The 21,322-nt window shown below is 42.0% G+C and overlaps 1 protein-coding gene across 5 annotated transcripts in view; it reads left to right on the forward strand.

Moving 5' to 3' along the window:
* LOC110506316 (muscarinic acetylcholine receptor M4) overlaps positions 1-21,322 on the forward strand; it is a 160,554-nt gene that overhangs the window by 131,163 nt on the left and 8,069 nt on the right. The window contains exon 1 of one of the 5 annotated variants that reach the window (XM_021585847.3): positions 6,183-6,537. The exons of the other annotated variants lie outside the window; for them this stretch is intronic. Within the exon in view, the coding sequence (XP_021441522.2) occupies positions 6,483-6,537 (55 nt within the window). The 5' untranslated portion in view covers positions 6,183-6,482. Of the gene's footprint in view, positions 1-6,182; positions 6,538-21,322 lie in introns of those variants that run through there. 5 annotated transcript variants of the gene reach the window in all.

Raw genomic sequence — 21,322 nt, forward strand, 5'->3', positions numbered from 1 at the left:
ATGAGCATGGAGTCAGTGTGGATAGTCTGTGGGAGTTGGAGAGCAGTAGTTGTTAGCCATTTAACAGTCTTATGGCCAGGGGATAAAATCCGTTTAGGAGTCTGTTGGTCTGTGCCTTGATGCACTGATACCATCTGCCGGATGGGAGCATGGAGAACAATCCATGTCTTGGGTGGATGGAGTCTTTGGCAATATTTCGGGCCTTTCTCAGACACCGCCTGACATCTATGTTCTGGATGGCTGGGCCATCCACACCAACCTCTGTAGGCAGTGGTGTAAAGTACTTAAGTAAAAATACTTTTAAGTACTACTTAAGTCGTTTTATGGGGGTATCTGTACCTTACTTTACTATTTATATATTTGACAACTTTTACTTTTTCTCCACTACATTCCTGAAGAAAATAATGTACTTTTTACTCCGTGAATTTTCCCTGGCACCCAAAAGTACTCGTTACATTTTGAATGCTTAGCAGGACCGGAAAATGGTCTAATTCACACACTTGTCAAGAGAACATCCTTGGTCATCCCTACTGCCTCTGATCTGGCGGACTCACTAAATACAAATGCTTTGTTTGTCAATTATGTTGTGCCCCTGGCTATCCGTAAAAAAAGAAAAAAAGAAAATCGTGTCGTCTGGTTAATATAAGAAACTTTAAATGATTTATACTTTTGATACTTAAGTACATTTAAAACCAAATACTTTTAGACTTTTACTCAAGTAGTATTTTACTGGGTGATTTTCACTTTTACTTGAGTAATTTAATTTTATGGTATCTTTACTTTTAACTTAAGTATGAAAATTGGGTACTTTTTCCACAACTGTCTGCAGGGCCTTCAGGTCGAGGGCGGTGCAGTTTTCATACCAGATGGTGATACAACCATCTCGGTGGTACAGCTGTAAAGGTTTTTGAGGATTTGACAGGCCATGCCAAAAAGTTTCAGCCTCCTGAGGGAGAAGAGGCCTTGCCGGGCCTTCTTCATGACGATGTTGGTGTGAGAGGACCATGTTAAGTCCTCAGTGATGTGGACACAGAGGAACTTGAAGCTCCACTGCGTCCTGTTGATGTGGATGGGGGTGGGCACCCCCCATTTCCTGTAGTTCATGATCAGCTCCTTGGTCTTGCTGACGTTTACTGCCAGGTCTCTGACCTCCTCCCTGTAGGCTGACTCATCGTCTTTGGGGATCAGGCCTACCACCGTCGTGTCGTCAGCAAACTTGATGATTGAGTTGGAGTCATGCATGGCCACACAGTCATGGGTTAACAGGGAGGGAGTAAGCACACACCCCAGGGGGCCCCCATGTTGAGGGTCAGCATGGCGGAGGTGTTGTTGCCTACTCTCACCACCTGGTGTCAGGCCGTCAGGAAGGTATTCCTCTAGTCCAGGGAGAAAATGGAATTAAGATTGCATCATCTGTAGATCTGTTGGGTCGGTATAAAAAAATTGGAGTGGGTCTAGGTTGTTTTGGATGATGAAGTTGATATGTGGCATGACCAGCCTTTCAAAGCACTTCATGATTACAGATGTGAGTGCTACAGGGTGGTAGTCATTGTGGTAGGTAGAGTTCTTGGGAACAGAAATGATGGTGGTCAGTTTGAGACGTGGGGATTACAGATTAGGACAAGTAGAGTTTGAAAATTGTCACACCCTGGTCTGTTTCATCTGTCTTTGTGCTTGTCTCCACCCCCTCCAGGTGTCACCCATCTTCTTCATTATCCCCAGTGTATTTATACCCGTGTTCTCTGTTTGTCTGTTACCAGTTAGTTTTGTTGCGTCAAGTCTACCAGCATTTTTCCCGTGCTCCTTTCTGTTTCTAGTTCCCGTTTTCTAGCTTTCCCGGTTTTTGACCATTCTAACTGCCCTGACCCTGGGCCTGCCTGTCGTTCTGTACCTTGTGACACCACCCTGGATTACTGACCTCTGCCTGCCCTGACCCCGAGCCTGCCTGCCGTTCTGTACCTTTCGGACTCTGCTCTGGACTACTGACCTCTGCCTGCCCTTGACCTGTCATTTGCCTGCCCCCTTGTTTTTGTAATAAACTTTTGTAACTTCAAAACTGTCTGCATCTGGGTCTTCCCTTGAGCCTTGACAGAAAATGACTGTGAAGATGCCTGCCAGCTGGTCTGAGCATGCTCTGAGAAAGTTTCCTGGAATACCGTCCGGCCCCGTGGCCTTGCGAGTGTTGACCAGATTAAAAGCCTTACTCACATCGGTCTCTGAGACTAATATCACACACTCTTCTGGGACAGCGGGGGTCCTCATGCACAGCTCTGTGTTGAATTTGTCAAAGAGTGCATAGAATGCATTGAGTTTGTCCGTCGTAATGGACTGTAGTCCCTGCCACATGCATTGGCACCAGTGTAATAGGATTCCACCTTGTTCCTATATTGTATTTTTGGATGGCGCTGCAGAGGCTGTAGCTGGACTTCTTGAACGTGTTTGTGTCCTCAGCCTTAGCCTCGGCGTGTTACATTTAAGTGATAATGCCCAAGAAGCCGGTGTTTGGAGGATATATTGGCACGGGTGTTGTTGGGCTCGAGACGAAGTGGAGGGCCGGCAAACCGTGCCAATATATCCTCTAAATACTGGCTTCAAGGGCATTACCGGCTGTAATGCAGTTTTAACCTATCAGTATTCAGAATTAGACCTACCCGTTGTATAATGCTTTGTAAGTTAGCCTTAAAGGGATAGATCACCCAAATTACAAAATGACACACTGGTTTCCTTACCCTGTAAGCAGTCTTTGGACAATCCATGTTTTGGTTCATTTTCCCTGGCACTGTTTCCACCTTTTAGAATTTGTGGCACAAATCCAATTCCAAGTCATGGGACCTATATTTGCATGTTTTACACATCATGTTCAAGTATATGTATAAGTGACTTTGTTGAACTTCACAATACAGTTGAGATAGTTTCTAACAATTTGGAATTGATGTGCGCAGAATGCTAAGATCGGTCCCATGACTTGAATTGGATTTGTGCCACAAATGCTAAAACGTTAGCATGTGGAAACAGTGCCAGGGAGTTGTTGCCAGCAGTTGTTGTTGCCATCCTGAACCTGTCCCGCAGGTGTGATGTTCGGATGTACCAATCCTGTGCAGGTGTTGTTACACGTGGTCTGCCACTGCAGGGACGATCAGCTGTCTGTCCTGCCTCCCTCTAGCGCTGTCTTCGGCGTCTCACAGTATGGACATTGCAATTTATTGCCCTGGCCACTTCTGCAGTCCCCATGCCTCCTTGCAGCATGCCTAAGGCACGTTCACGCAGATGCGCAGGGACCCTGGGCATCTTTCTTTTGGTGTTTTTCAGAGTCAGTAGAAAGGCCTCTTTCTTAATTGCCTCCTGTCTGTAAGCTGTTAGTGTCTTAACGACCATTCAGCAGGTGCATGTTCATTAATTGATTATGGTTTGTTGAACAAGCATGGGTGTTACAGTTTTCTTCCGTCGAAGGAGAGGAGGACCAAAATGCAGCGTTGTTATTTGTATACATCTTTAATAAAGATGAAAACACAAAGAGTATACAAAAACAATAACCGTGAAAAAACCTAAACAGCCTATCTGGTGCAAACAAACACAGAGACAGGAACAATCACCCATGAAACACTCAAAGAATATGGCTGCCTAAATATGGTTCCCAATCAGAGACAACGATAAACACCTGCCTCTGATTGAGAACCACTCCAGGCAACCATAGACTTTTCTAGACAACTATACTACACCACAATCCCATAACCTACAAAAAAAACAAGACAAAACACAACACTTAAATAACCCATGTCACACCCTGGCCTGACCAAAATAATAAAGAAAACACAAAATACTAAGACCAGGGTGTGACAATGGGAAACAGCGTTTAAACCCTTTACAATGAAGATCTGTGAAGTTATTGGGATGTTTACCTATTATCTTTGAAAGACAGGGTCCTGAAAAAGGGACATTTCTTTTTTTGCTGAGTTTAGCTCATTTGAAATTTAAAGGCAATGGTCCTGCGTTCGTGGAGACTGCATCCTCGGCTTAATTGGAAATTACCTTTACATTTTAACGAGGATCTTCTGCAATACAGATTGAATCCAGTCTTAGTCATGGCTTTTTCTTCCAGTTTGTCTACCAATGAATAATTAATTCCGTATGTTGGATTCACGTCTAAGTTAAAGAATAGGGCTAAATCAAATCAAACTTTAAATGCACTTTAACGAAACTTTGATTCGATTTAGTCCTGTTCTTTATCTTAGATATTTGGTTGAGATGGAGACGTGAATCCAACAAATAAATTATTAATTTGTATACAAACTGAAATTAAAGCCAGACTAAGTCAATGGCACAGATGGAACTATCCAAGCAGAAGATTCATCTCCTTCAACTCTCGATATTGATGTATATTTCTAGTTGAATACCTGGATGAATTGAAACAATAGCTGTTAATTACTTTTCAAGTGCTATATACAGGTATCTTCCGAAATAATGGAAACACTTGAGTAAATGAAGGATACACATCTGCAGGAATCCTAATGAAATCCCTATGGTTAAGTATGCTGGTGGCAGCATCATGCTGCGGGGATGTTATTCAGCGGCAGGGACTGGGAGACTAGTCAGGATCGAGGGAAAGATGAATGGAGCAAAGTACAACGAGATCTTTGATGAAAACCTGCTCCAGAGCTCTCAGGACATCAGAATGGGGCGAAGGTTCATTTTCCAACAGGACAATGACCCTAAGCACACAACCAGGACAACGCAGGAGTGGCTTTGGGGCAAGTCTCTGAATGTCCTTGAGTGGCCCAGCCAGAGCCTGGACTTGAACCCGATCAAACATCTCTGGAGAGACCTGAAAATACCTGTGCAACTACACTCCCCATCCAACCTGACAGAGCTTGAGAGGATCTGCAGAGAATAATGTGAGAAACTCCCCAAGTACAGGTGTGCCAACCTTGTAGCATCATACCCAAGAATACTCTAGGCTGTAATCGTTGACAAAGTTGCTTCAACAAGGGGTGTTAATAATTTCTGAAGGCATTGTATATATTATTTGATAGTGGAAATAACGTTGGAGATCTGATGTTGTTTTACATGTACAATATATATTTTATACAAGGTTTGTCTATATTGAAATTTGGTTACCATGATGACATATTCCCGTGGTTGAAATTTCACAATCAAAACAACAGTTTATGTTGACAACTTTTTTCAAATCCATTGTATATTCCACACAGATCCCACATCACAATATGTTGACAAATTACATTGAAACTACGTTGATTCAACCAGTTTGTGCCCAGTGGGGGTGCTTCCACACAAGTGTCTTTCCTGAGTTAATTAAGCAATTAACATCCCATCATGTTTAGGGTCATGTATAAAAGTGTTGCCCATAATTAAGGCTACCATGGCTAGAAGAGATCTCAGTGACTTTGAAAGAGGGGTCTCCAAGGAGCTGATGGGGTTTAAAGTGTGTGTGTGTGTGTGTGTGTGTGTGTGTGTGTGTGTGTGTGTGTGTGTGTGTGTGTGTGTGTGTGTGTGTGTGTGTGTGTGTGTGTGTGTGTCTCAGTCACCAGACACAACACAACTGAAAACTTACAGAAGATTCTGGACACCGTTTTCCACCACCATCAACAAAACACCACTGATGGAATTTTGTCGTGGAAGAATGCTCCCTTGTTCACTCCATTTACAAGAGAGCTGGCCATGGTGCTGAAACTGGACGCCTGTTCTTAAACGACTTGTCTTGTGGAACTCCAGACATCATCCCGTTATCTTCCTTGGTTATTTAAAGTACCTGATGTCGTGAAAGTGTCACTGCACGTTTTCAAGAGATTGAATTACCTTTTTCTTACATGGCTACATCGTCAAAAGCACTAACATACATAGACTAGGCTACAAAGCAAAGGAATCAGACAGTTACCACTGATTGCAACAAACAGCGAACACTGCACTAGACCACTAATTCACCACTTTTTTTACGCCACGTCGAAGAAATGACCAAATATAAGCCACCATTTTAGATCATAATACACGAAAATTACATTTTAACTGGAGCCCTCCACACCCGTTTTCAGTGCTGCAAAGCGAAGATTGAGCGAAAATGAATAACACTAGGCCTTCAGGTGATTGGTTAGACTTGCATGACATCATTAAAAGTCCATTCTCTCGTTGCCTGTGAGCATGTAAACTTGAAAAAAAAAACTGTCTCTCACAGATCAGAGCACATCTGCCGGAGTCCGAACTGCTTCATTCGAGAGAGACTTGCACACCTCAGCTCGGGGCGTTTCGGTCACCAGTCACTTGGAATTGTACTCTCCTTATCAAGGCTCTCTCTCTGGTACCTGCCGAAAGACATTCTGACATGAAAAGGCATGATGTGATCCAATATGTGCCAATTATTATGATACCGCACAAAATTAGGACTTCGTCGTCTCTATCCGGGAAAAACTTATCAGAGTAAGATTGAGAGAGGGATTTTTGCCTGATTGAGTACCATCTAAACATGCAACATGAATCCCACTAAGAGCACTGGAGCTGGTGGGCTTGAGTCCTGGAACTTTAACAGTAAGTTGTAACATTTATAATGCACTTGTCGCATTTGAAATACAACAAATGGGAAATATAGGCTATTAGAACGTGCGAAATCTAACTTCCCTGCAAACACTATTTTCTATAGGTTTTTTTAAACAATGTGTGCATTCTGAAAAATCCACTTTTGCAAATGAAGGCTGTTCAAAAAACCTGTCCCCGAGTTATATCATGAGCATTATTTTAGAATCCCAAAGGATAGGCTTTTTGCAGATGTATTAACATTGACGGAATCAACTACATTAATTGTTCTCAGAAATACCATTGTGTCACTCGTTATGATTTCCACCATTTATCTGATAGCACAACTTAGTGACCGATAAAACAAGCGCGCAACAAGGTGCGCTTGATCAATTTGTATGGTTCGGCTGTGATATCGGAGTAGGCAGCCTTTGGGTTAGGCTATTATAGAAAAATGCCCACATTAAAATAAATAAAAACATGTTTTTTTTTTAACATGTTGTGGTCCTATCGACGTGACGTTATAGTGGGCTATATTGGGCAAAACGATGTTAAAAGATGGCCTCACTTGAAGTAAAGAAACCGTAGCCTATATATCCTTATCTAAAATGTTAAACATCTAATGTGTGCTAACTGTTGATCTTCATCTTACGTTCGTGGTGTTTGTATATCTATCAGTTAAAGTAGTTGTAGATTATGAAGTTTGAAACCTCAGACACCATTACTTTAAGGGTTGTTCTAATGAAAGAAGGGAAACGTGCGCGTTATGGGAACGCGCGCGTTAGGATGGCACCACACAGTGCTCTTCCGATTATTTGATGAGTTAATTGGGTGGATATTTGACCCGCTGGAGTTTAGGCCAATTATGAGAGGTGTATGCTTCTGGTTCTGATGAAGTTCATGTAAACATTCTTAATGCGTGACACTTGCTTCTCCATTTTGGTTTCTCTCTCTCTGTTTCCATTAAAATGTCTGACACATTGCTGTTGTTGAATGAATGCATTTTTTTTCTTCATTTTTGGGGGGTGCTGAGGTTTCTAGATCATAGCTGATCGTACAGGGAAACCCAGTTCAGTTAAGGCTCCCAATGCAAAAACTGTGCTGATGTCCATTTACATCTAACAGATGCAATTTACATTCATCTGTAGTCTATGATAAAGTTGATATATACATTATACAATTGACATTCTCATCACAGTGCAGATACCCAGTCCCCCATACTCACTGCACCTGCAACTGACACAAAGCCATTCCACAATTCATCTTACCCCCCTCCACTTCTTTCTCCCAGCTGCCGGGCATCCCTGAGAGACCTGCTTTAAAGTGTTTCAAACTTCCTGATGGCGGCTTTTTGTGCAGGCAAATGCCTGAACCTCATTGAGATGCAAAGCTCTCCCTGCAGCCCCTCGGGAAATGAGCATCCCGACTGTCAGGATTTGTGTCCCCTCTACAATCATCAGTGGCAGCAGCACACACATGCAGACACCCAGAGAGCTCATCAAATGTCTCACAGCTGGGACAGTAGTAGTCCTGCTTATGACTTCCACAGAGGAGTGGAGTGTGTTTTTTTTTTTGTTGGTGTGCTGGGTTTTAATCCTGTCCCTGTTTTGGTCCATGGCTGTTGGGTTTGGCTGCATTTGGCGTGGTGGACGCTTTCAGCTGGTCTGATATTAACCGCATGGGACAGACTGTGGATGGGGTCAGGAAAGCCATTGGCCTTCAACCCAGACACATCAGTTAGGGTGCCATTTTGTTAATTGAGCGTGAGAGGCTGAGAGATCTGTGATGTTCTTTTGGCCATCCCTCTTGCCCCACCCCCTGGTCAGGGTTGTGCATTTTCTACCAGGGTTGGGCTCTTGAAACTTTGGAAATGAATAGCGTCGACTTTATATTTTTACTGAGAAGACTGCCTTCAATTCAAATTGAGCCCAACCCTGTTTTCTAGGAAAGAGTCAAAGCAAAGTCACCTACACAATTTCAATCATTTAGAATAATGCGTGGAACCTATTTAGGATGTTTACTTGGGTGAAATGAGCTCAGCCCAAAAGAAACTCCTTGCGTATACACTATAGTCAGAGAGATAATGTAGTGTATACATTTGGGTCATATGCTACACCCAACCCCCATATTAACCCCAATACTCCCCTCCCTGCCTGCTTCATAACCTAGTTTTAGGACTGACGCTTCTGCAGCACTGCTGTGTGCCAACCCTGGGCACAGATGTTTCACACTGGCACAGACGGGCGTAGACTGGGCTGGATGAGTTAGGCATTGCTCTACGCCCTGGCCTGCGGGCTAAGGGACACGTTTAATGCCCTCTTCAGATTCATGAGCTCCAGGATTTTAGTCAGCTCTGACTCATGGAGAGATGGATCGTCTTCCCTAGGGTTTAGTTTTCATGAGACTGCCCGCTGGGCACATCACATCCTTTCAACGTAGACAGCTGAGTAATATTTGGTTGAGACCTTGATGAATGAGATTACAACCTATATTCACCCACTTAAAAATATAGCCAAAAGTTAGTTGAATTTCCAATGTATTATCACTGTGCTTTCAACCATCTAAAAGCACAACCAAATTCCAATGGAAAAACAATGTCAGATTTTTTGGTTTAGTTGTCAACCAAATATCTATCACTGCGCTTTCAACCATTTAAAAGCACAGCAAAGTTCAAATGGGAATACAATATCAGATATTTTGTTGATTTAATGTGCTGTCCCTGTGCTTCATATAATAGCAGAACCAAATGACCTGGCTTGCAGTTGAGATAGCTTTAAAAGTCCATGGTGCAAGTGATCAATGCCGTTTGAGATTCTGCACAGATTATTACAGCAATTGTGAAGATGGCCACAGACCTGCGACGTCCTATGCATGCTACAGTATCTTGAACATGCACGCTTTATATGATTACATAAGAAGACATGTATAGTTACAGTGATCTCAAAATGTGGACATGGATGTGTAAGTCATTTTAAGTTTGAATGTTACATTAGTTTGTAAAATAGCCTCACCTAAGGTATTACATTTTTTTGATAGTGGAAATAATGTTGAAGATCTGACATTGTTTTAAAGGTAGAAATTCAACATATTTTATGCAAGGTTTGTCCATGTTGAAATTTGGTTACCATGATGACATCATCCTGTGCTTGAAATTTCACCCTCAAAACAACAGTTTGTTGATGACTTTTTTCAAATCCAATGTATTTTCCATGTAGATTCCATGTCACAATACGTTGACAAATTACGATGAAACAACCAGTTTGTGCAAAGTGGGTGTAGCCTCAAATAAATTCAACTATCAATTTATATGCTTTACTTTGACAGTCTCCCATCATCCACTGTAGCTTGGAGTTTCACGTTCAGTTTTCTATGATATTAATATTGATCTTCAATCCAGACATTCAGGAAACACTGTTCCACAAAATTCAACCATTTTGTGGGATCAATGATAATTCATGATATATTCTTCCCTCTGTTAGCCAGGGTTGTGGACCAAATGGGAACATGATATTGGCCATATTTTTCTCATCAACACTGAAACTGTGTTCGTTTGTACTCAGTGGCTGGTGCGTGTGCACAATGCACAAATGGTGGTGGTGGGTGGTGAAGTTAGTGGCTGGTGAAGTTGGTGGGTGGTGAAGTTGGTGGGTGGTGGGTGTGCACAATACAATGATTCCATGCTGGAAAACATTGTCAAGTTAGGGAAGGGCGGAACTAATTGTCAGTGGTCAGTGTTGCTGTGTGTTATTACTGATTAACAATATTAAATACAGTAGATTCATTTGATTAACGTTGGGTTCCCTCTAGTACTGAGCGATTAGCCAAAATGCTGCTTTTCCTGGTCATTAAACAGCTAATTGAACGACATCTGTTCAATTACTTGAAATCCATTTAGTATTTTTTTGTTTTTGTGATCTCAATGCGCTGTTTCTCTAGAGAAAATGTATTAATTCACAAGAGAAGTTAAGTCAATAACTATGTGGGACGCTGGGCTGACGGGAGTTGTAGTTTTCATTAGGCAAATATTCAACCTGGTTCAGCACAGAAACATAGTAATTAACTACAATGACCATAATCCATTAAACCCGTTCTTCTCGGCTCGGACAATAGTGTTTGATTGCGGTCTGCTATAGAGTACATTATACCCATAAAACCTACTGGTCAGAAAATCCCACCATAGGGGATTTTAGATAAATAAGGGATGTGTTTCGGGTATGGCCTGGCATGACATTTTGATAACTGTGTAAATCTCTCTAGGAGAAGGTGACCCCCCCCCCCTTGAGCATCCCATTGGTTCCTGCATGTCGGTCATGATTATCTATGCAAGTAAAATGGAGGTCAAAAGATAAACAGAAGTTTTTCATTTAAGCTATGCCATCATTGTAGTATAAATAATTCTGTGATGTTTTGGCTCAAAATGTATGTGTAATCTGTTGATTTGTTGGATAGTAGACGTAAGATATACCAGCCACCCATGCACCACTCTATCAACGCTGTAAGGAAGGGATGTAATAAATAAACAGACACAGACAGCCTCACCATAACGTTAACAGAACTGCGGGTATGCAGTGATCTGCAGCTCCTCTCACCTGTGTACCGGAGTCCTAGTTAGCAAGCTAGCTAGTACATAGTGTCCTTCGCCCCTACCTACCAAGCACCTGCCCGCGCCGTAACGTTAACAGAACTGCGGGAAAGTAGTGTTCGGCAGGCAAGGGCAAAGGACACTGTCTTACTGGTGTCCTAGCTAGCTAGTGGTGTCACCCCGCCTCCCGCCTGTGTCTTCTTCTTCTGAGAGGTTTATCTGCTGTTGGTATCCAACGTTATGGTACATACCGGCACCTATTGTAGTCTCCTGCCTGTGTACCTAGTTTAAATCATAGATGAAACATTTACCAATAGAAGTATAAAGAGGGGTTCCTGCAGATGCAGGAACGCCCCGAATTGCGGGCTGCAATCGCACCCTTCCCAGCTCGGAAAGAGACGGATAGCCTACAAACAGAGAGGAATGTACACAACAGAACAACAAGGTTCCCGAGGTAGCGCTACCCGATTGATAGTTGTAGTAATTGCTAATAAGCAGTCTTGAAAGTATGCTTTATGTTCTTTGAATAACTAGTCAAGTGACTTTGTGAGACGGCTCTGCAGCTACTAGCTAGACAGCTAACTACTAGCCTAGTTAAATAGGATGACTCAAAGGCTGTACAGTGTGGGGAGCACAGAGATAATGTTAGATGGTCTGGCTGGCTGGCTGCTACTGCCTGAGCAGAGATGAGATTATGACTTTAAAGGAATGAAAAATAATAAAGTCAACTAAGCATATTGTATTATTGTATTATTTCATTTTCTATTGATGTCTAGCCAATGTGGACCTGACAGAGACAATGGAACATTTTGGCCATTGAATGTTCACTATTCTTCTCAGAAGTTGTAATGCCATCATTTAATAATGCATTTAATGTTGAAAAAAAATCTAAAACTGTGATTATTTTGTAAATTGAACTGAGCCAACCTTAAAAAGCACTAATGGCTCAGCACATGATACCGATTATTTCAAGTCAATGGGTAGCAATAACTACACTTTTCCATGGTATGTGATCATCTCTCTCTCCCTCTCTCATATATTTTATATTTGATTTCAGAGCTACAGTAGCACAAAGTTCATGTCCATTGCTATTTCATAGGAGGGCCTCATTATTCACAATGCTGCTGTTCTCCAGCAGCAGCTTTAATTACATAAGGCTTAATTGAAGAAAGCATGGCTCCTATTGTTTTTGTTTTTTTACCTTTATTTAACGAGGCAAGTCAGTTAAGAACAAATTCTTATTTACAATGACGGCCTACCCCGGCCAAACCCTAATCCGGATGACACTGGGCCAATTGTGCACCGCCCTATGGGACTCCCAATCACGGCCGGTTGTGATACAGCCCAGGATCGAACCAGGGTCTGTAGTGATGCCTCTAGCACTGAGATGCAGTTCCTTAGACCTCTGCGCCACTCGGGAGCCCATTGTAATGTCAGCAGTTGCCTATCAGCATTGCACGATACCTGTTTGTAGCCACATCCTCTATTTATAGCATCCTCTCTCATCAAACTTGCAACAACAATACGTTAATTAAATCTGATCTTAGTTAGCTACTGACATTATAACTAAGATCAGATTTAATTAACGTATTGTTGTTGCAAGTTGCCACAGTGCCTGTGACAAAGACAAAATCCACACAGAAGTCGGAGGGAGAACAGCCAGTCAAGACCACAACTAAAATATGTGTATGACAGCAAACAGCCACTTTGTTATATAAATTAGTTAGGTTAGGGTTAATCATCTCATATGCATGCATATAATTTGAATTAGAATGATGTCTGTCAACATGACATACAGACTTTCTCTCTCTCTCTCTCTCTCTCTCTCTCTCTCAGCCTTTAACCACACCATTAGAAGTTTTCCATAATTTTTAAATACAAGTTTATTTGGTAATGAAAACAGTAACAATGTTTGACATTACAGTCCCTTTAATAACAAGGCCAGTACATTCCTGATGGCCCAGCAGAGTAGTGCCAGTGGCGGAGATGTTTCTCTGCAGGTAGTTACAAGGCACAGCACGGAGGCCTGGATAATGAGGATAAAGGGAATCAAAAGGTAGAGCATGTACCATATCAAACAGCTTACAGCAGAGGATCCCTACAGCACGGAGAGGGGAAGTTCACTGAGTCATGCGTCCTAAATTTAGCATTATTATTAGACCCTCCGTAATGTCTAGAGCTCAGAGTGTGTTCCCATCAAGCTTTAGCCTTTACAGCAGGGGTGTCAAACTCGTTTGCCCCGTTGGCCGCATCCGTACTTAAAATGTATTATAATTCATCTCCGTCAAAATTTGCACAAAATATTCCTCTATCCATCGCTTTTGGAATTTCTGATGCTCCTTGAATCTCTAATTTTCCTTTTGATGACTGTTAGTAAGCTGGACAGAGTGAAGAGATTATAAATGTCCATTATCATTTCTACGCGGTTTTGATTTGGTTTTAGTAATTTAAATGTCGATTGAGATCGTTTTGCCCCAAACATTTTTTAAATATCTTTTTTATTTAATTGTTTATCTCAAACCACCAACGCAACGGTATCCTTTCCCGGGATTGAGAGGCTGTCCCTGCTGTGCAGTCTCAATAGTTCAGAATACGATTCCTGCACATACTGTTTGCTAGCATTACCTTAACCATCACTCCTGTGTTCCAATGGCATGTTGTGTTAGCTAATCCAAGTTTATCATTTTAAAAGGCTAATTGATCATTAGAAAACCCTTTTGCAATTATGTTAGCACAGCTGAAAACTGTTGTTCTGATTAAAGAAGCAATAAAACTGGCCTTCTTTAGACCTGGAGCGTCTAAAGAATAACGGCTCAACCGCGCCGACATTTGTGGGTTCAATTACAGGCTCAAAATGGCCAGAAACAAATAACTTTCTTTTGAAACTCGTCAGTCTAATCTTGTTCTTAGAAATGGAGGCTATTCCATGCGAGAAATTGCCAAGAAACTGAAGATCTCTTACAACGCTGTGTACTACTCCCTTTAACAGAACAACGCAAACTGGCTCTAACCAGAGTAGAAAGAGGAGTTGGAGGTCCCGGTGCACAACTGGGCAAGAGGACAAGTACATTGGAGTGTCTAGTTTGAGAAACAGATGCCTCACAAGTCCTCATCTGGCAGCTTCATTAAATAGTACCTGCAAAACACCAGTCTCAACGTTAACAGTGAAGAGGAGACTCCGGGATGCTGGCCTTCTAGGCAGAGTTGCAAAGAACAATTCATAGCTCAGACTGGCCAATAAAAAGAAAAGATTAAGAAGGGCAAAATAACACAGACACTGGAAAGAGGAACTCTGCCTAGAAGGCCAGCATCCCGGAGTCGCCTCTTCACTGTTGACGTTGAGACTGGTGTTTTGCAGGGTACTATTTAATGAAGCTGCCAGTTGAGGACTTGTGAGGCGTCTGTTTCTCAAAGTGAAGTTTATTTTCGTTGTTGATTGCCCTAATCCCTTAGTTTTGGTCTTCATTTAGGCCTTAGTTTAGTCTGCGTGTTGAACCTTATGTTTATTAGTGTAAGAGATGATACTGCATACACGGATTCATATTCTATTCTCAAATCCTTCATAAAAATGATAGTGTCTCAGAAGATGGGAGTTGTCCTATTTTGCTAAATAGTGACTATAGTCCTTGTTTGAACTCCTGATTAATGAATGGAAGTATTTGTCAGCAGCAGCTGCTGTTTGTGGCATCCTGCTGTTCAGCTTTGGCAAGTTACGTAGAGAAATAACTCTCTCTGGCTCTGGAACCGTAACAGTCTGGATAACTAAGGTATAGGCCTATAGCTTTCTCTTGGGAAATACTTACATATACTACATGGCCAAAGGTATGTGGACACGTGTTCAAATGAGTGGATTCAGCATTTCAGTCACACCCGTTGCTGACAGGTGTATAAAATCGAGCACACAGACATGCAATCTCCATAGAAAACATTGGCAGTAGAATGGCCCGTACTGAAGAGCTCAGTGACATTCAACGTGGCACCATCATAGGATGCCACCTTTCCAACGAGTCAGTTTGTCAAATTTCTGCCCTGCTAGAGCTGCCCCGGTCAACTGTTAAGTGCTGTTATTGTGAAGTGGAAACGTCTAGGAGCAATAACGGCTCAACCGCGAAGTAGTCGGCCACAAAAACTCACAGAATGGGACAGCCAAGTGCTGAATTACTTGTTACTTTTATCTCTTATTCTTATTTTTTTTTAACTGCATTGTTGGTTAGGGGCTCGTAAGTAAGAATTTCACTGTAAGGTCTACCTACACCTGTTGTATTCGGTGCATGTGACTAATGCAGTTTGATTTGATGTGCAAAGCATGTAAAAACAGTCTGTCCTCAGTTGCAAAGCTCACTACCGATTTCCAAACTGCCTCTGGAAGCAACATCAGCACAAGAACTGTTCGTCGCGAGCTTCATGAAATGGGTTTCCATGGCTGAGCAGCCGCACACAAGCCTAAGATCACCATGCGCAATGCCCAGCGTCGGCTGGAGTATTGTAAAGCTCGCTGCCATTGTACTCTGGAGCAGTGGAAACGCGTTCTCTGGAGTGATGAATCACGCTTCACCATCTGGCAGTCCGACGGACTAATCTGGGTTTGGAGGAGAACGCTACCTGACCAAATGCATATTACTGACTGTAAAGTTTGGTGGAGGAGGAGTAATGGTCTGGGGCTGTTTTTCATGGTTTGGGCTAAGCCCCTTAGTACCAGTGAAGGGAAATATTAATGCTACAGCTTACAATGACATGCTAGACGATTCAATTCTGTGCTTCTAACATTGTGGCAACAGTTTGGGGAAGGCCCTTTCCTGTTTCAGCATGACAATGCCCCCGTGCACAAAGCAAGATCCATACAGAAATGGTTTGTCGAGATTGGTGTGGAAGAACTTGACTGGCCTGCACAGAGCCCTGACCCCAACCCCATCGAACACCTTTGGGATAAATTGGAACGCAGACTGTGAGCCAGGCCTAATCGCCCAACATCAGTGCCCAACCTCACTAATGCTCCTGCAGCTGAATGGAAGCAAGTCCCCACAGCAATGTTCCAACATCTTGTGGAAAACCTTCCCAGAAGAGTGGAGGATGTTATAGCAGCAAAGGGGGGACCAACTCCATATTAATGCCCTTGATTTTGGAATGAGATGTTCAAAGAGCAGATGTCCACATACTTTTGGCCAATGGTGCAATAGTGCCACAGTGAAATACATATTCTCGGATAATATTAATTACTTGGCAAATTATATTACTGATCAAGTTTATACTATCCCATTGACTACATTTGTTGATGCTTATTCTTTTTAACTTAAAAGCCAGGCACAAACAACTCATCAAATATTGAAACCAATGATGTATAATTGATTCTATGGTATATAGCATTAGACCTATGATAGCATTTCATAATATATCATCCTGTATGTTCATAGATATTTCATAATGCACCAGTGCCTTATCCTGGAGGATCCCGTCTATACCACTTACGAGTTCATAAATCTATACCGCCGTCTATACTTTAAGATGGGGTGACTAAGATGAGTACCCCCTCCCTGCAGCAGTATGCAAGCACATGCTCACAGTCACAAGTGACAAGGTATGCGTTCTTAAAATAGGCCCGGCTCAGATTCAAGGCTGTTTGCTGGACTATATAGTGACCCGCTGTCGTTAAAGTAGAAAGCTCCTTGACATCAGATAAACAGGAACTGGATCAAACTTACTTAGAAACTGATATAAAATCCCTGAGCTGAATGACCCGTCATGTATATGTAAACATTTCACTGTAAGGATTACCTACACCTGTTGTATTCGACGCATGTGACAAATAACATTTGATTTGTACCTGTATTTGATCAAATATTGTATTTTGCCTGCAGTATCAAAGACCAAAATGCCTAATCACAGTATCTGGCACGTGGCGGCTGTGTCTTAGCTATTTTGGCATGAAGGGCTTTCAAGTGGAGTGCATCTGCTTTTCTCCTGCTAGACATGAGGATATCACAGTCATGCCACAATGAATGACATTGCTAGAGCCAGGAACAGTGGACATTACCAACCCCTACACTTTAAGAAAAATACCTATCTACTTACTGTGTCTTTAACTATTTCACTCTAATTGCATAATTCCTTGTAAGGGCCTGAAATACATTAAAGTTGTCTGTTTAATTATGTATACTCCCCTGAAACCCTTACATGCTTACACCCGAACAGTAGAACCTCGATCAGTGGGCTCAGTTATTCACATCTTATAAAAGCCAAGTCACTGTTCTTTAAAGCCAAGTTACTGGTCTCCTCAAGCTGGGTGGCTGTGAGGGAGATGTAGACTCTATTAGCACCCCACTTAACAGAGGTACATTTTTACATCATTAACTTAACACATTCCTTTATTTGAGGAATTCCTTTCCTTCACATTTCCAGAGCTTAAAGCCTGGTAAAAACACAAACCTCACACAAGTGTGTTCAGCCAAGATACCAGCATTGGGGAAGCTACTCTAAAATAGTTTATTAGGTACACCCATCTAGTTCCGGGTCGGACCCCCCTTTGCACCCAGAACAGCCTGAATGATTTGGGGAATGGATTCTACAAGGTGTGACATTCTAACGTTGCTCAATTGGTATCAATGAACCTATGTGTGCCAGGAAAACCTTCCCCACACTATTACACCACCAGCCTGTACCATTGACACCAGGCAGGATGGGGCCATGGACTCATGCTGCTTACACCAAATCCTGACTCATCAGCATGACTCAACAGGGACTGGGATTCGTCAGGGCAGGCAATGTTTTTCCACTCCTCAATTGTCCAGTGTTGATGATCACGTGCCCATTAGAGCCGCTTCTTCTTGTTTTTAGCTGATTAGGAGTGGAACCCAGTGTGGTCATCTGCTGCAATAGCCAATCGGTGACAAGGACCGAGTTGTTTTTGCCCACAGGACTGTCGCTGAGTGGATGTTTTTTGTTTGTTGCACCGTTATCTTTAATCCTTGGACACTGTTGTGCGCAAAAAGCCCAGGAGGATGGCTGTTTCTGAGATACTGTAACTGGTGCACCCGGCACTGACGATTATACCACACTCAAAGTCGCTTAAGTCATTTATTTTGCCCATTCTAACATTTAATCGAACAGTAACTGAATGCCTCGATGCCCGTCTGCCTGCTTTATATAGCAAGCCATGACCACCTGTATCACTGTCTGTAGGAGCTAACCATTTTCGTGAATGGGGTGGTGTACCTAATAAGTTGGCTGCTGTGTGTACTTTACCTAGCTACTGATTACTTCACACTAGAAAACGTTAAGCTATACAAAAGCTACCCTTAAGAAAAATATAATTTACTTGACTAAAGTTACTTTGAAAAAGTAGTTCATATCATCTAAACTACTTTCATATCATCTAAACTACTTCGTGAAAAATCATCATATCTAAATCTGAAATGTCAGACTACAAATTGCAAGAACAGATCCCTCTGGAGTCAAATGTTAACATGTGTAATTTAAACACAAAAACTATGTTTCAAGTGAGAACTACGCAGGTCTGTTGCCGAAAAAAAGGAAATTCTTTATTTTCTTTTCCTTATCAAAAATGTAGTGTGTAGTTCCAGTAGTTAGCTAGTTAGCATGGCAAAAGCGTAATTAACTACTGTAACCAAGCTACTGCATATTGTAGTTCAATTATTAGTTGAACTACAGTAGATGTAGTTCACTACTCCTGAACACTGCAGGATACTGAAACTAAGAGCAATTTTAAAGTTAGCAGCCGGCATCTCTGTCTGGCTGGAATCAAAAAGAATGGGTTATTCAGTCACCGCCCCCCCACAAGTGCGTAATATGGATTTTAGACTGGTTTGATCTCCTCTGAGTTATTTTTAACTTCAAAGTTGGCTGAACAGTGAAAAAGAACAAACCTATGATATGACCGTAGGTGGTTTCATTTGATTCCTGCCTCTCAGTTATGGAGAACTTAACAGGTTATGGACCGAATCCCCTCGTTCTCTGTTCCACCTTCTGTAGGTCAGAGCAGTATACAACAACAGAAGACAGTGGGAATTAAAAGCAGCATGTCACATCCTATATTCAGACTGAAAGACCGGGGCCATGTCTTTGATCATTATTGATAAGATCTCCTGTGTCCCCTAGCAAAACACTGCTTTGCCATTAGAGGGCAGCCTTTCAATGATATCACACAATCACACCGTCAAGCTCTTCTAAAGACACTGACATACACACGTTGCAGAAACACATCATTGTAATATGGATTATGGCAAGTTGTTAGCTGGTGTTTTGTCTGATTTGATCTCCTTTATTGAATGGGGTTTGTTTGTTGTTCTAATGCCCTGCCTTGCATTTCTACTGTTGTTGTTTTTGGTATTATTTGATCGTGTTTTATACAGTTGGGTGTCCAAACTACGACACTACAAACAGAATACGTAATGATACTGCTTTAGTAGTGTCTAGCCCTAGACAGTACACTTTCAACAGTATCTCCTCCTGAAGCTAGTATTCTTTAACAGAAGTGTCTTATGCCGGAACTTACCCCTGTAACTTTTCTGTTTGCATTACAAAGATTTACAGTTGGCTGACAACTGAACATTTCCAGCTGACTATCAGGGTGGTTTGCCGACGATGACGAAACTTAGGGAGATGCCTTTTATATTCACAGTACCTCAGTATTTAATGTGGAGGATCCATTGCTGACACAGATAGTTATCCATGATAATTTGAGCTCAGAGTCACATTCTCTTACACATCAATGTCACACCGCAGGCTCGGCTTCTGTATTTCCATCTGTTGTTATTCATTAGTATGCGAGGGGGAAATACCTTAAAATACATCTAACTCAACTGCTTTAGAGAGGCTTAAATAATGAACCTTTGGGTCAATCTAAATGACCCGAAAGATATGTTGATATTTAGTGCTGTGTTTAATTTAATTCTCTGTGATGTCTTAATTGAATGAACAGACAGCTGCACAGAGCATGCTGTAGAATACATCACTGAGGAGCAATACAATGTGAAACTCTCTTCACCCAAGGCAATTCACCAGGAATGCTGTCCAGGCCCATGTTCATGTCATAAACCGTTTGTATGCTAAGTTGTTCATGGGAGCTAGGCAAAGGTGGAACCAAGTAATTGTTTTACAAGTCACAAGTAAGTCTCAAGTCTTAGCACTCAAGTCCCAAGTCAAGACAGGCAAGACCGAGTTAAGCTCATTTAGGACTCAAGTCCTAAACTTTGAGTTTCGAGTCATAATGTGCTCTTCAACAAATGTAATACCATTTCATATTTTTAACAAGAGTAATAGTTAGTATATTACATTTATGCAAATAATGAATGTTATTAAAAATATATATATTTATTACTTATTTTTCCATGGAAATACATCAAATCCAATCAAAGTTTATTTGTTACGTGCACCAAATACAACAGGTATATACACCAAATACAACCATACAGTGAAATGCTTACTTACAGTCTCTAACCAATAGTGCAAAAAATATATTAGGTGAACAATAGGTAAGTAAAGAAATAAAACAACAGTAAAAAGACAGGCTAAATACAGTAGCAAGGCTATAAAAGTAGTGAGGCTACATACAGACACCGGTTAGTCAGGCTGATTGAGGTAGTATGTACATGTAGATATAGTTAAAGTGACTATGCATATATGATAAACAGAGAGTAGCAGCAGCATAAAAAGAGGGGGGCACACAATGCAAATAGTCCGGGTAGCCATTTGATTAACTGTTCAGGAGTCTTATGGCTTGGGGTAAAAACTGTTGAGAAGCCTTTTTGTCCTGGACTTGGCACTCTGGTACCGCTTGCCATGCAGTAGATAGAGAGAACAGTCTATGACTGGGGTGGCTGGGGTCTGGTCTTTGACCATTTTTAGGGCCTTCCTCTAACACTGCCTGGTGTAGAGGTCCTGGATGACAGGCAGCTCAGCCCCAGTGATGTACTGGGCCGTACGCACTACCCTCTGTAGTGCCTTGCGGTCAGAGGCCGAGCAATTGCCATACCTGGCAGTGATGCAACCAGTGATGCTCTCAATGTCGCAGCTGTAGAACCTTTTGAGGATCTCAGGACCCATGCCAAATATTTTTAGTTTCCTGAGGGGGAATAGACTTTGTCGTGCCCTCTTCACGACTGTCTTGGTGTATTTGGACCATTCTAGTTTGTTGTTGATGTGGACACCAAGGAACTTAAAGCTCTCAACCTGCTCCACTACAGCCCCGTCGATGAGAATGGG

Source organism: Oncorhynchus mykiss, chromosome 26 (assembly GCF_057628025.1).
Source record: "Oncorhynchus mykiss isolate SJ-2025 chromosome 26, ASM5762802v1, whole genome shotgun sequence".
Lineage (NCBI taxonomy): Eukaryota > Metazoa > Chordata > Actinopteri > Salmoniformes > Salmonidae > Oncorhynchus > Oncorhynchus mykiss.